General features: G+C 43.6%; 1 protein-coding gene across 1 annotated transcript in view; it reads right to left on the minus strand.

The window, feature by feature from the left end:
* Positions 1-21: 21 nt before the first annotated feature.
* Positions 22-15,927, minus strand: part of FANCM (FA complementation group M) — a 57,926-nt gene continuing 42,020 nt past the window's right edge. The window contains exons 11-20 of the mRNA XM_083839874.1: positions 13,864-15,841; positions 11,420-11,496; positions 11,244-11,312; positions 10,554-10,691; positions 6,944-7,100; positions 5,875-5,981; positions 3,732-4,298; positions 2,613-3,006; positions 735-1,026; positions 22-295 (exon numbers count right to left, since the gene is read on the minus strand). Coding sequence (XP_083696000.1) covers positions 148-295; positions 735-1,026; positions 2,613-3,006; positions 3,732-4,298; positions 5,875-5,981; positions 6,944-7,100; positions 10,554-10,691; positions 11,244-11,312; positions 11,420-11,496; positions 13,864-15,841 — 3,927 coding nt within the window. The 3' untranslated portion in view covers positions 22-147. The remainder of the gene's footprint in view (positions 296-734; positions 1,027-2,612; positions 3,007-3,731; positions 4,299-5,874; positions 5,982-6,943; positions 7,101-10,553; positions 10,692-11,243; positions 11,313-11,419; positions 11,497-13,863; positions 15,842-15,927) is intronic.

Genomic DNA, 15,927 nt, shown 5'->3' on the forward strand with positions numbered 1-15,927 from the left:
ACACAGAAACAGAAGCGGGCCTCGTATGCCAAAAGCCCCGGCACGTCTGTGAGGATTTATTTACATATTTACAGTGACTCAAAAACTCAGTAAAGTGCAATTGAAATAAAACAGCCTGAGGCTCTCAGAAGCCCCGTTTCTCACTCCTCAGCTCCTGGCAGGCGCGTGGCTTTTCCCCCTGGCGCAGAGGTTCTCGGGCAGCATCTGCACGTCAAACCCGTGGTGCAGGTAGCGGAAGATCTCCTCTGCCTTCTGCCGGCTGACCTGGGCGCCAGCGGCGATGTCCAGCGGGGAGCTGTAAGACAGCACAGCGAGGGCACCTCACCGGCAGCTCTTCCCACGCCAGGTGGGGAAACTGCCAGTGGGTGAGGTGTGTCTGGCGTGAGCGCTGCAGCAGGAAAGCCAGGACCGCTGCTGGGGCCCTTCCTGGGTTTCTGAAGGATCCCAGGAGACCCCAGCAAGCCCCAGGACTGCTGCAGGGAAACCGGGAAAGGAAATGGGGGGTAGGAGGGACAGAGGAAGCAGAGCCTGTGTCATAGCCCCAGTGCGCTCAGCTTGGAGAGACAGAAGTGCATCAAGAGCAGGGCAGGGCTGATGCGGAGACAGGACGGCTCCGGGGGAGCTCTGGGAGTGCGGTGCAGGGAGGCTCGCCCGGCCCAGCACGAGGGCTGGGACAAGGCACAGGACTGAAGGGAAAGGCAGGCCTCGAACTTGCCACGCATTTTTGCTGTTACCTGTTGATCATCTTCTTCACAGAGCCAAAGTGGTGGCACAGGTTGAGAGCAGCCAAATAGCTGATGTTGGGAATGCTCAAGTAGAAGTTGAGCAGTTCCTGTCTGCGACCCTCCACTTCCACTGGCACGCTGATAGCGGCATTTTTTCGTTGCTCCACCAGAGCCAGGTCTTTCAGCAGACTGGCAGTTTCCTCCTGGCAAGAGCTAAAAAGAATTCGGACCCCAGCCTGGACCAGGGCTGAGAGCACGCCATCATAGTACTGCGTCCTCTGGAAAAACCTCGATGTTTCTCCTGCAGTCACAAAAAAGATAAATCTCACTGAGTTGTCTGTAAGTCCTAAATCACTGTGCGAAAAAGCGACATGAACATTTACAAAGGAAATCAGCTCAAAGAACCCCTGCTTTGAGAATTCACAAAAAAACAGGGTGATGGAAAACTTCTCAAGGAAAGGAGGTTGGAGGAGTTGTGGGAGCAGGGTTTACCTGGTTATCTGAGAGGCAGAGTTTAGGAACTAACAGTGAAAATGTAAGTTAGATACAGAGATCCTTGGGCCAGAGGACTGAGAGGAACACGTACATGACGTGTGATGAGCAGGACAGGCCAAAAAAAGCAGAAGAGGTTTTGTAAAGCTACAAAAGAAAGAACTTGAACTCTGTCGGGTAAGAAATGAGCAGCATTCTAGAAACAGTGTAATGAGAAAAACTGGAGAAAAATGATGAAAATGAATGGCAGCAGTGGTGGAAAAAGGCAGCCCAGACACAATCCACTTATCTACAGCCACCGCACACAAACACCCTCCCTGAGGACCAGCAATTTCAGTGTCCAATTCTATCATTGCTTTCATATCTGAACTATCAATAACTTAATTTCTGTCACAAAACCAAAGCTCCATCTGCAGCAGTTCCATTTCAGTCCTGACGTTTTACCTCCTGGCACACCTGTAATTTAATCGAAGCTGTGAGCAGTACTTTCATCATCTGTGCGGCAGGTGCAAGAACTCACAACTTTTATAAATGGCACCGGGAATAGACAGCGATAGTAAAATCCTTTGGCTGCCTAATTTGGATCTTACGTGTAGAACAAACTGCTCATCAAACTGTAGAGACTAATTAAAGAAGTAAGTCTTGAATTTTCCATGAGCGTTCGGTCAGGTCAGGAAGGATTAGAAAGGCGTCTTTGAGACTCGACACCGTGCTCTGTGACAGAGGGAACAGCTCTGAAGTAACTCTTTGTAGAAGTGCTCTCTTGTCTTTTTCTAGAAACCGATTCCGTTCAGCTGCTTATCTTCTGCTTAGTCCAGCAGCAGCTATTGCAGCTTTCAATCCTTACATTTCAAGGCAGATTTAACACTGAGCGTGGTGCGTTCAGGCTAGCCACTGCTCTCGCTGGTTCTACAATGGGAGAACTTCTCTACAACTTACAGACACCACTCACTAAGTTACTGCTACAAAAAGTATTTTTTCTTGATTCCTCCGTTATTTTATTGCCAAGCGTACATAAGATTATGCTGGTTCCTTTATTCTGCTCTTCTCACTTGCTTCATAGAAATCTGTCTTGAGGTTGTTGGGTTTTTTTGCACGTTATTAAGGTCAGTTATTAACGTTTGAGTTAATAAGCTTTTCCCTGTTTCAGTAATTAGTAAGTAATGTATCCCTATGGATTCAGTTCTGCATCTCTGCCTATATTAACTGCTCAAAAGCAAAACAAATTGTAACGTTCAGCTTGTGACCTCATTAATATAATACTCCTACAGAGGCTAAAAACAAGGTTTTCAATCTAATTTCGGTCCTGTGTTATTCACAAAGCCAGAGTGGCCATGGACGCCTTGGACAGAGAGCAGCGTGCCCCCTGCCACGACCCTCCCTGGGAACACCTACCTGCTTTAACCCTGTCCTTCTCCACAATCACACAAATCCTCTCAAACATGTTCTGCAAGCGCTGGATCCGCTGGGCGACTTTATTCCTATTGACAGAGTTCAGCAATTCTGACTGAAATTTCCTTTCCACTGCCATGCGGTTGCTCACGATGTAATCGCTGCTGCTCAGGGAGCAAACCTGCACCTTCACCCCGTGAACGGCCTTCAAGGAAGAAATGACATCTGCTCCAGAGGAGATCTCACGGCTGTCCACCAGAATGCACAGCGAAGCTTTTTTCTCCAGAGCGTCATGTGGAAACAGACCCGCGGCTGAGGAGGGTTTTGTGGAAGCAGAACAAGATGTAACTGAAGTGTTCCTGCAGGTATTCTTCAAGGAATTCTCCGCCTGTAAATGCTGAAAATCACACAGTATTTCTGAGATTGTGCAGAAGCGCAAGGCCAAAGAATGTCATGCCCCTAAAAGATACACTTCCCAACACTGATGCTTAACAGATACACTTTGTACCATGGATTTTTGAAAACTCCAATGAATAAAATCTTTAAAAAATGTATGTTTTGATGTTGCAAAACATAAATAATTTCAGACTAAGACTTTAATCCTCCACAAAGAAAATCTCCCCAATTAGTTAAGCCTTGAAATATTTAGAAGTTTGTGTGACAAAAGCACGCGGCCTTCACTAGCACAAATTGAACAAAAGACAAATAACGTAGATGACAGAAGTCAGGCAGGAAAGCACAAGAGGCTGGGAATCCAACCTCAGACTGTCTTAATTTAGGACAGAGAACAGTATTTTATAACTGCTATTTGAAATAGCTCCATGTTCCTTCATGATCATCAGACTCAGGACAGCATCTAATCCCCAATTTTTATTTATCGACTGCTAAGACCCCCTCCAAGTTACCTGTGGGTACAAAAGCTCCCAATACCAGAGGGAGATAATGTAAAGCAGGACAAATGGAACAGAGCTACCCCTTCATCACCAGGAGCACTCTCACTCTTGCTGTTCTGTTGCTGACAGCCCTCAAAATAACACTACAGCAGGACAGGTTCCCCCCACGTCAGACTCTTGAGCAAAAGGTGAGGTGAGAGGAAGGTCCTTGCTGTGAACCACCACCCACCTCAGCGGGAGCCTGGAGATCCTCCTTCCCTGAATCAGAACTGGCAGCAGCTGGTGAGGGGCGCCTGGTCCTGGCTTCACGTCCTGGCTGAAAATCCAGCATTTCAGATACCGAAGCCTTCAAGCCTAGCAGTATCTCACTCTTTTTCTCCACAGGCTGATGAACACTATTTTCCCCGGTGACATTTTTATGCTGCACAGAAGAGACTGAAGGCAATGACTTGGGTAACTCAGCATTTTCCTGTTCTGTCCTGAAACAATCTGTTTTCACGGGCTTTTCATTACTGACACTTGTTTCTTCCCCGCTGGAATCACTGAGAACAATGATCCGGGATGGCTTCTTCTTTTGCCCTGGGACAGAGCAGTTCTGTTCCTTTTTGGCCAGGTTTAATTTTTTCCTACAGCGAGTGAGGTATTGTTGTCTTCCACTAGTAAAACTCTCATTGTTTAAGAGATCAAAATTAACGCACACTTCCTCCTCACTGGATTCACTTTTTCTGCAAGTTTCCTCTTCCTCCTCTCCAACACAGAAACTATCTTCTGCGTAAGTCTCATCTTGCTCAGGAATCTGTGGGGGGAAAAAAACCAAATCCAGTAAGTTCAGAAACAATGTAATGACTTTGCTCTTCCTCTCAGCAGATGATTCTTATTTATCCAGCCCATCCCATGCATAGGCACTGCAGGACCCCGGGCTTCTTACACCTCACCAACCCTGCCCAGCTGAAGACGCTCTGCAGTTCCTGAGCTACTTCCTTGGAGGGCCTGGCTCTGGGGCCCTCCATACTCACGTGTCTGGCAGTACACACACTGAGATTTCAATCAGGCCAATGGTTTATCACTCGAAAGCTTGTAAAAGGAATATTAATTGTAATATCACAATAGAAGCAAGACTTGCTAGCTGATAATCCTACCAAAGAGGTTTGTATTACAGACAGGAAGATCTTTGGGTGTCTCTCTGCACAGGGTTGAAAGACTCTGAAACGCCATGCCTGCACACTCAGGACATGTTGCAGTCATGAACGAAAAACAGGCAGATTCGGCAAACCAATTATAGTACCACCTAGATAACATGAACTCTGCAGCATACACACAAGACTTGCTGACAGAAGCCCTTTATGGTGGTGCCTTTATGACTTTTAAAATGAAATGTAAGTTCAAGCTTCTTGTTTTCAGCAACACCCTGTCTCAGAAGAAACAACAAAACTGACATAATAAGGCCACGCTGCTTGGAAATTGGATTGCATGTGTTCTTATCTGCTTGCAAATAATCAGTGTGCACAAGTTGAATTTGTGCATTAACAACAAAGTAATTTATCCTTTTCATCAAATAGAGACCTCTGTTTTATTGAGCTGAAGGCACTATAAAAACAGGAATATAGGATACAGAAAGAAAACTCGAGACAGTGGGGTGATAATGATAAGGAACCATCCTGAGATTCTGTTTTTCCAGTTCATTGATTTATTTGGTCTCTATGAAGTAGAAGAAAAATTAAAGGCTAAATAATTAAAAAATACTGTACAAATTATTTGTGTTGTGCAATGCATGAAGAATGCAGAGTAAAACAGAACCAAAAAGACAGATCTTGTAGGAAATATCTTATCTAAGTGCTGTGCAGTGTTCACACGGAGGGTGAACACAGCCAACTGTGAAAGAAGCTAAACTAAGCCAGGAGCAGCCAGAATGAGTTCACAGTTTGAAAGAAGTCGTTATGATAATCCAGCAACGTTTCACTGGCACTTCTATGAATACAGAGAATTGGTGCATAAATGGTAGTGTACGCCAGAGGGCAAGAGCTTAGGTAAAGACCTGCTCTGGAGTCATTCCTGCTCAGCAGTTACCCCATGGGGCAGCAGCACAACTTGGTGTCCGGGGACCACGTGAAGGCTCAGACTCCAGTAGCACCGAGGACGTCGGACAGCAAGAGGCACCCCAGCAGAGAGAGCTCAGTAGCAGCAAGAAGCACAGCTGAGAGAACAGAGCATGCTACTTGGCCTGGCTGAAATCTTAGTGCACGTGCATTGCCAGACACCTCATACGCTCCCAAAATACAAGTTTGGAAACATCTATGAGAGAATAAAGTAGCGTGCTTTACTGTCATGCACAAACGGAATTTCACAAGGACAGCCATCATTTCGTTTCATACCTGTGAGAAGATCGCCGTGCTGTTGAAGTCACGATGAACCATTTTGAATCTATTCCCAAGAGCTGGACTATGCACAGATTTCAGGTAAACTCCTCTCATCTCAGAGTCTGAATTAAAAAAAGAAAATAGAATGAGAGAATACAGTATTATTAAGGATACATTTATCTTTCATTATTATTAAATCATGTTTTCCATGAGCAATTCCTTTACAGTCTTCCAAATTTGACATCTCTATACACCTCTGAATATCGCAAAGAAAAGGAGTAACTCTACCCAGCTTGCAATTAGGAAGAGCCGACACGTAAAGGGTTTCTCAGCAGGCAGAGCTCTGGCTGCTCATAGCAGGGAGAAGGGCTATGGTAGCCACAGCAAACTCAAATCAATTTGTTATCCACGTGGCAAGTCTTTCCCAAAACAGACACAACTGATTTCAGAATCTGTATGAGACAGGTGTGGGGATTTCAGACTTTCCACGGAGAAGTAAAATCCTCAGCAACACCTGGGAATCTCTTAAATGGTATTAAGATGATTCCACCATGCAAATATCCCAGGAAAATCAAGGCTTATAAGCACAGGAATAAGAAAATCTTGGCCAAAAAAGAGCTTTACCTTCTTAGCTCTGTCAGTGTCAGCACTGTAATTTATCTTTAAAATTCATATTGATATTTCACATCAAATTTTAGGTCTCTTTGTATGAAAAGACCTGAAAGCTTCAGAAATTTCTAAGTGAAATGGAAAATTCTGTTTCCCTTCAGTCATATTGGTGTATGAGGGGTTGGCTGATTTGTAGTCAGAGGAGAACGCTGGCCTCCATGGTCCTCAGAGAATTCATTCCAGCTTGCGCAAAGCTATTGCACTGCAGAGACTCCAGTGAAGATTTACTACATAAGAAAACCAGGGGAATACAAATAGAAGAGGTACAACAGATGGAAAGCACCTGATTTACTCGAGCTGAGGAGATTACTACTAATTGGCTGACACAGAGCAACTGACTGAATGGCTGTGCCTATCACACACCGCTTGCTATACAGCACCTTATCTTAAAATCAAAAAACCTTTCATCCCTCACCATTTAACACTTGCGTGACCTCTGCATCATCATTCAGGAACTGACGAAGTGACGAGTTCAGCTCGTTCTCTGTATCGTCACTCTCATCAGATGAAACACAATCTGCATCTTGCTGGGACAGCTCAGCTTCTTCATCTAAAAACTGTCTTGCTGCATTCTAAAAAAGGAAAAAAACATCCAAATGAATTTTAGCTAGACTCATTAATTAATGTCATAATTAACTAATGTTACGTATGAAAACTCTGATTAAATCAGTTCACGCATTCAGGACACCAGCTGCTCAGATCAACTCTGGGGCTCCCAGCACAAGAAGGACATGGACATGCTAGATCAAGTCCAGAGGAGGCCACAAGGATGCTCAGAGGGCTGGAGCCCCTCTGCTACAGGCTGAGGGAGCTGGGGGTGTTCGGCCTGGAGAGGGGAAGGCTCCGGGGAGACCTCACAGCGGGCTGCCAGTGCCTGAAGGGGCTGCAGGAAACCTGGAGAGGGACTCTGGGTCAGGGGCTGTGGTGACAGGGCAAGGGGGAATGGCTTTAAACTAAAAAATGGTTGATTTAGATTAGATATTAGGAAGAAATTCTTCCCTCAGAGGGCGGTGAGGCCCTGGCGCAGGCTGCCCCGAGGAGCTGTGGCTGCCCCATCCCTGGCAGTGCCCAAGGCCAGGCTGGATGGGGCTGGGGGCAGCCTGGGCTGGGGGCAGGGGGCCCTGCCCATGGCAGGGGCTGGGATTAGATGGGCTGTGAGGTCCCTGCCAACCCAAACCAGCCTGTGGTTCTGTGATCACTGATACTAAGCTTCTGTCTGAAGTAAGAATCCATCACACAGGAAGGTGATGTACAGAGCACGATGTTTAGGGAACTACATGCCAGCACACAAAGACCTGTCCCACCACCACCGCTGGTGAAGCTGGACTCCATCCCCAAGTGGTGCCAGAGGTACTCACACTGTAACGCTGTTAGCACCGACCTAGTGGCGCAGGCAGAACTTATTAACTAAGCTACCCAACACCATCAGGTGATTTGTAATTTATAAATCTTGTTTCACTCCTATCAGCTAGGAGTTCTTCACAAAAAGCTGTTTTGATTTAGAAGTGCCGGATTACTCTGAACTAAAGACTGTTGGAAACTTCAGATGCAGACTTCATGCTGCTTTGAACTTTTCTGATTTAAGATTAATAGTTTGGTAAATTTGTTAGACAGTGAAACTCATCCTTGAAAAAATGCTCTTTCATGGATGATGAGGCACTTCACTCTTGAACTTCAGTATAGGAGGCGTGCTATAAATGTAGATGCTGTGTTCCATAGTAACAGGCAACAAAACATTGAGAAGAATGTAGAGAACAAGGAAACTATCCAGAGCAATGTTTTGTCAGAGATGCTTTTTTTAAGCTCACTTTTTCTCTTAAAATTTCAGCTAAAACTGCTATCATAAAACCTGGAAAAAAATCAGTATGTATCTCATTTTCCCCAGAAGAATGATTGTTTGCCTTCAGAATATTTTGAATGAATACTGTACGTTTTGTTTTAGCACACAGATGTGCTACGATAAGAGATCTCTCGGATTTTTTTTTCAAGTCCTTGCTTTTAACTTACTTCTTTACAACAAGTAGTAAGCCTGACTGACAGGTATTATTAACAGTTCCTTTTCTAGAAGAGTTTTGATTATTATAAAATGCATTGGAGGTCACCCGCTTACAGGAAAGACCTCTCAGTGCTACTGCCAATTAGTCTTAATCCTTCTTACTGGTGGAAGACTATGCAGAAGACAAACCCTGCAGCACAAATAGCACTATGACACCAGAAACTAATAGCCAGGAGTCTTGTCACACTTAGGAAACGAATAGTTATCAGGTTTTTTGATTGCCTATTGACTCTTGTTCAGTGCCAGCTGGCTATTTGGGTCACCCTGGACTTCCCACAATCTCAGTTAATTGCAGATCACTGCTGCACTTACAGCTCCGTTATCTGCAGCTGCGACAGAACACCTAACTGGGGGTGGACTGATCACAGTGACTGTGATGTCCTGGATCTTCTGTGAATCTGGAAATCTGACACGTTCATCACTATGAATGTTTATGTAAGATAATAGGTGAAGGCAGAGTAGAATTTCTTAAGTCTACAGGTAACATACTCTCTTTTCATGAACCTTTTGATCTCACGTCAAGAAAACATTTAAATAAAATAGAGAAACAGATTGTTAATCTCCCTAACTCTTTTTCATTCCAAAATATAAAGTACTGATACTACAGGAAAGACTCCGTGCTGAGGGTTATCTTTAAAACAAAGCTGCAACAGGGGAATTTCAGACTAGATATTATGAAAAATTTCTTTACCATGAGAGTGGTCAAACCCTGGAATAGGCTTTCTGGAGAGGTGGCTGATACCCCAGGGCTGTCAGTGTTCAGGAGGCATCTGGACAATGCCCTCATTAACATGCTTTAACTTCGCGTCAGCCCTGAGGAGGTCAGGCAGGTGGACTTGATCTTTGTAGGTCCCTTCCAACTGAACTATTCTACTTTTAATTCTAATTCTAATATTAAAAATATGCAACATAATGTGCCCTGGAGTCCACATTACTGTAGTTGTGGAAACATATCTATGCATATTTAAGAGCTTTTCAACTTAATATGAATGTATGATAGTGGCCCGGCATCTTGTCCACAAGTTCCCAATGCAGCGACAGATTAAAGGGTAAAATACCAACTTAATACTTAAGCTTTGGGGTAGGGGGAGTATTGCTGTCTTAGGACGTTCAAAACTGAAACCATTAGAGCAGGTGATATATTCATATGATATAAAGTCCTAACAGCGTAAGTTCTGGAAAAGTGCCTGAGCTAGGATGCCTAATCTTTGAGTATCTCCTTACTTGTAACGTAAAATCTTATTTTGTTTCAGAACATTATTACACAGGGACCTGCAGACTACTCTGAAGGTCACGTAATGGATGTGAGAATTAAAATCATTAGCCAGTGTTTCAAGATTTCATCCCTTAAGTCTGCAACAAACCTGTATGAAATAGCTATGACCTAAACAATGACTTAAAAATAACTGCTCCACTGCATACCTACCACAAAATAGTTGTACCATGAGATCCTATGTAAGGCTGTAAAATATATAAACACACAAGCTCTAGAATGAATGTCTCCAACACAGTCTACTTTTGTCTTTTGGTTGTGAAACCATTGTTGTAATTTTCATATTTTTTTAATAATTTAAATGCAGACAAGTTAGGAAACATTTTGTTCATTCTTGCAGTTTGAACACAAAATAGACTCTCACTAATTCTCTCTCTGTCTCTTTTAGTTCAGTTTGGTGCTGCTCATGTCCAAACAAGCATTTTTGGAGGTGTTCAAGGCCAGGCTGGACGAGTCCCTGGGCAACCTGATCTAGTGGGTAGCACCCCTGCCCATAGCAGGGAGGTGGAACTACATGGTCTTTAAGGATCCTTCTAACCCAAACCACCCTATGATTCTATGCCTTTTCTGAACTAGATTTTATTGTGTTGCAAACATGTACACTTATATATGTACATACATAATACATTACAACTTCAGTTCAAACTGCTGCACGTGTAAGCTTCAAAGTATTAAGAGAGATGTGAAATTCCATACCTTGCATGTAAAATCACTCTTGACCTTTTGACGTTTTGCACTTCTTTGCTGTTTCTTGTTATGTGCTGCTGAGCTGCTATTTGTGGTCCTACTTGAGTTCTTGTGAAAATCCAAGCTGTCATCACTGGACACATCTGACTAGAGGAACATTTCACAAACTCTTCAATAAATAAGGCTAAAGCAAGCAACATTATAATTACACAGTCATCCTTCAACATCTGTTTTTTTCTTAAGTAACACCCAATTTTTGTGATTGATTTGATATGGCAAAATGATGGAATACAGCTAAGCATTTTATCAAAGTCCAGAATTGCACCTCTTCAGAAAAGAACAGAAAAACACATTATTGGGAAGAAAAATCAGGCTAAATGTGGCGTGAACATTTTTTGATTCAAAGCTTTGAGGAAGAAAGGTTATTTTACTGCCTTTCACAAAGACAGTGGCTCTGCTCTCTTCCCTATAGCAATAATTCAGTCTCAAACAACACCTACAAACACATCTTAGGATATCTTGGGGATAAACTGAAGGAAGAAAAAAAATTACGTTCTAATACGTCTTTGGTCAGATGGCATAAAGTATTTTTAATACGAACACTTGCCTACCACCTGAAAAAAGAGTGAATGTTTAAAAATATCCTCCATAAACAAGTTCATGTTATTTTCCTTCTTCATTACCAAAGCTCTTACTAACCATGTTAAGCGGGTGTCGACGTTTTCTGATGGCATGAATCGGTGATTCAAAATCACTATCATTCGTAACCTATGTAAACAGAAATAAGAATAAATGCAAAGAGGATTTTTGGTTTGATGTTTGACTTTCTTGCTTTTTTGCTTCTCTTGTCTTTTATTTTCTCTATTAAGACTCACATCAGGAGACTTCAAAACATTTTTTTTTCTGTTTTTCCTCTGGAAAACAATCTCTTCTTCACTTTCACTGCTGGTTCCTACAGAAAAATAATAAGCAACATTCACAAGGATGTGTATTGTTCACAGTACAATATTGCTATAACTGAACAATCAAAACCTCTCTCTCTTATAAAAGTACCTACAAAGGAGATTACTTATTGATTTTTGTGGCAAATATTGCTCTCTTTAGCCTTGTTAATCAAAATAAATAATCTCCAGTTGAGATGTACAATAAATCCTACTTTCCTGGAGGTTCTCTGAGCGGAAATGATTACCCCAGGCAGTACAGATACAGAAAAAGAGAGGTGAAAAATGAAAAATGAAGAATGAAAAATGGAGAAGCCCTTAAAATTTGAGTAAGTGTTACACTTCTGGAAACATTTTGTAACACATACGCCTTTGGATGCCTGAAACAAAACCAGAACTCATCAAAAACTCCTCTTCTTAATTCAGTTTTTCAAACAACTGCAGCCTTTTCTGTTTTTCCAAAGGACTGCCTTTGCTGAAATATAACGTATGAATATATGACAACGGGAGCCAATGTGATCTATAAGTGACATATGAGTGGAGAATGACGTGGATTGACTGACAAGAAATTATGAAAAATACATTTTTTAATAATACACCGTTCCTAAAACAGAAAAGGACAGAAAGGGAGACAGAAGGGCGTAGTGTGGTGTTGGTGGTATCAGTGCGGTGCTGGTGGTACAGAGGTGAGCATAGCACCTTCCAGGCACTTGGCCCGCCTTCGCTCCTCGGCCAACGAATGCAGTTACAGTGTAGTGCTGGTGAACGGGGTGAGATCCAGCTGGTGACCGGTCACCAGTGGTGTTCCCCAGGGGTCGGTGTTGGGGCCCATCCTCTTTGATATCTTTATTGATGACTTGGACAAGGGGATTGGGTGCACCCTCAGTAAGTTTTCAGGTGACACCAAGCTGGGGGGAAGTGTTGAGCTACCAGAGGGTAGGGAGGCCCTGCAGAGGGACCTGGACAGGACGGGTCGATGGGCAGAGGACAATGGGATGAGGTTCAACATGGCTCAGTGCTGGGTCCTGCACTTTGGCCACAACAACCCCATGCAGTGCTACAGGCTTGGGGCAGAGTGGCTGGAAAGCTGTGCAGGGGAAAAGGATCTGGGGGTGCTGGTTGATGCTCGCCTGAACATGGGCCGGCAGTGTGCCCAGGTGGCCAAGGAGGCCAACGGCATCCTGGTTGTGTCAGGAGTAGTGCAGCCAGCAGGGCCAGGGAGGTGATCGTCCCCCTGTACTCTGCTCTGGTGAGGCCGCACCTTGAGTGCTGTGTTCAGCTTTGGGCCCCTCACTACAAGAAGGACATCAAGGCCCTGGAGCGTGTCCAGAGAAGGGCTACGAAGCTGGTGAAGGGCCTGGAGCACAAGTCCTGTGAGGAGCGGCTGAGGGACCTGGGGGTGTTTCCTCTGGAGAAGAGGAGGCTCAGGGCAGACCTTATCGCTCTCTGCAACTACCTGAAAGGAAGGTGTGGGGAGCTGGGGGTCGGCCTCTTCTCACAGGTAACTAGTGATAGGACTAGAGGGCATGGCCCCAAGCTGTGCCAGGGGAGGTTCAGGTGGGAAATGAGGAGACATTTCTTCTCAGAAAGAGCAGTCAGGCGTTGGGACGGGTTGCCCAGGGAGGTGGTGGCGTCACCATCCATGGGGGTGCTCAAGGAAAGGTTGGACGTGGTGCTTAGGGACATGGGTTAGTGGTGACATTGGTGGTAGGGGGATGGTTGGACCAGATGATCTTGGAGGTCTCTTCCAACCTTAATAATTCTACGATGCTGAAATTTCCAAATAAAAATAGAATAGATCCTACAAACAGCTGATGTTTTCAAGACAATCCAGGTCTGTGCAGAAGTTATAACCAGAAAATGTTAAGCACTAGTTAGTTGTCATGCAACTAAACTAAAAGAAATCCGTCTGTATAGATTCTATTCCTCCGGAACAATGATAGAAAAATATGAAGGCGTGGTGGGTGGACTCAGGGATTGAAGTGCAACGGATCTGGATGATTATGAATAAGCCATTGAGAGGATTAAGAAAGGGCTTTAAAGGCAGCTGTAGCTCACACAATTATGTCTCACATGGTTGCACTGTTAGCGCTTGTGGAGAGATATCAGGGGGTTAATTCAGATTGCTTTCTCCAATATGTATGCATGCGGTTCAGCCTCAGATGGCTAAGCTAGAATGCATGGTATATTGCAGGAAGCTGAGATTCTGGAAAGCCACCTCATTGAGCTACCTTCTAGTATTAAAACCACTATTCTCTTTTCCTCACATCATAGCCACCTAAGTCAAAATACCTAGCTGAAGATGCAAAAGATACTGAATTCAACATTATTGACTAAAACATGAAGGTATTAATTAACAGTACCGCTGCATTCCCTACCTTCAGCAGGACACACACGTGAAGTACGAATATTGGTATCTTCCAGGTGTGCAGATCTTCCTAAAGGGGAATCAAGTGCATCCAAGGCCGAACTCTCAAAGTTCTGTCCACGTGAGCTTGTACCTACTTTATCTGTAGGATGAACACCTGGAATGTTCTCCATGACACTAGAGAAAACATTCACAGGAATTCTTTTGATAGCTTCAATATTCCTAACCCTTCTATATGGGGTAGAAAGGGAAGAAGCCAAGGCTTCAGGTGATCCGCTTCCCATTCTGTTCCCTGACTTTGAGACAGGCCCTGCAGGGGTTGCATCCCCAGCCACTTCTGCATGACTCACGTTACTACGCTGGAATGGCAGTGGTGTGGAGATGTTTCTTCTCTCAAGGCTTTTGCAATCCCATTTTGGCAACGTTTGAAATCTGCAGCGATCATTTAGTATTTTTTCTTTATCTTCAGTGACATCTGTGTGACTCTGTGAGGCACCATCTAATTCTGGGGTATTGTTCGTATTCATTTCATCTTCCAAGATTTCATTCTCACATTCTTCAATGGAAAATCCCAGATCAAAGTTAACAGAAAACAGTTCTTGAGAAGAGTCATAAAGATCGTTATTACCCAGACTCTGCTCAGTCACACTAATATCAGCCACCATTTCCGTGGTTGTGATTTTACTGCTTACTTGCTGTTCCTTGCAGGTTTTGTCACCAGTCATACAGCACTCCCGCGAGGGAAGCCACTCAGAGCCTTGCACTGCAGCCGACGTGATAACATTCCCACCTGAACCTGACATGACAGAAGGCTCATTATTCACAGATGAAATTTCAGTATTTGTTTCATAAATGTGTTCATCTTCAAATAAACGTATACTCTCCTCTTCATCAATAGTCACACTTCTCTTGTTCATTTCAAGGCATTCTTTATCTTCTTGAACCAAAGATTTACTTGAAGAGTTATTTACCAGAGTGTAATTTATTGTTAGATTTTTCTTTTCAATTTCTGTCAATTCTTCATTGTCAAACATGCTATCAAAGCTGTCACACCAGTGAAGCCCCTCGGCTTTGTCAGCAGCAGTCTGCAAAAGTGATACAGTTTTTGAAAAGCAGGTATTTACAGAAGCACACAAGTCATTGGTGGCTTTCAGTTCAGGATTTTCAGAGGGCAGGAGTGAATGATCACCTTCCGACGAAGCAGGAAAGTCTTTGTCCTGCAGTCTCTCTGAATAACTACTGGAAATAGCTTTTTGAAAAGGGCGTATTGTTTCTTCACTTCTCACCATTTTTTCAAAATCATAAAGTTTATTCAAAGGGGGAGGAGACTGTGATAAAAGCCTTTCCACACAGGAAAATACTCCTTCCAGCCAAGAAGACTCTTCAGATGACCTCACAGGCACAAACAAATCCAAGTATGATTCAGGAAGATAAAATAAGTCAGAGGACACAGGTGATTTCTCAGCCGTGAAGCTACTGCAGCCCAAATCCGCATGGTTCCTCCCCAGTGAACAACAGGCTTTACCTACAGTTTCGTATTCCTTTATTGCTGCACTTTCATGAATTGTGGTACTTTCACTGTTGTCACATAAGTCAATACATTCATTTAAGTCGAATGTCACCTTCTCTATTTCCTCATCCTTTTGATTGTCCTGGTCAGTGTATTCAACAAGAGTGAGCCTCCCTGCTGAGTAAGACTCAGAAGCATTTAAATCTGTAGACAACACAGGCACTTCCGAATTCAGCCCCGAAGTTTTTTTGGGAATCTTTGTGCTTATTTTAAATATGGAAAATAATTCACTCTCGTTATCCTTTACATCAGGTAGAAATGGTTTTACTTTTGATCTGTGCGCCGTGTCTTTTCTGGATGAATGTACTTTCTGATCAAATGTGGAGCTGGTCATGGAAAGAAGACTTTTATTCCTTTGAACATTAACATCTTCGATACGTAAGTGAGGCTGAAGCTCCAGCTCATAGCTGCAATCTCCCTGGTGAAAAACACAGTGTAATATTGATTATAAATACATAACATTTGCAAGGACTTGCCATGAGGATATTTAAAATAAGTGGCAAA

The sequence above is a fragment of the Anser anser genome (assembly GCF_964211835.1).
Source record: "Anser anser genome assembly, chromosome: 5".
NCBI lineage: Eukaryota > Metazoa > Chordata > Aves > Anseriformes > Anatidae > Anser > Anser anser.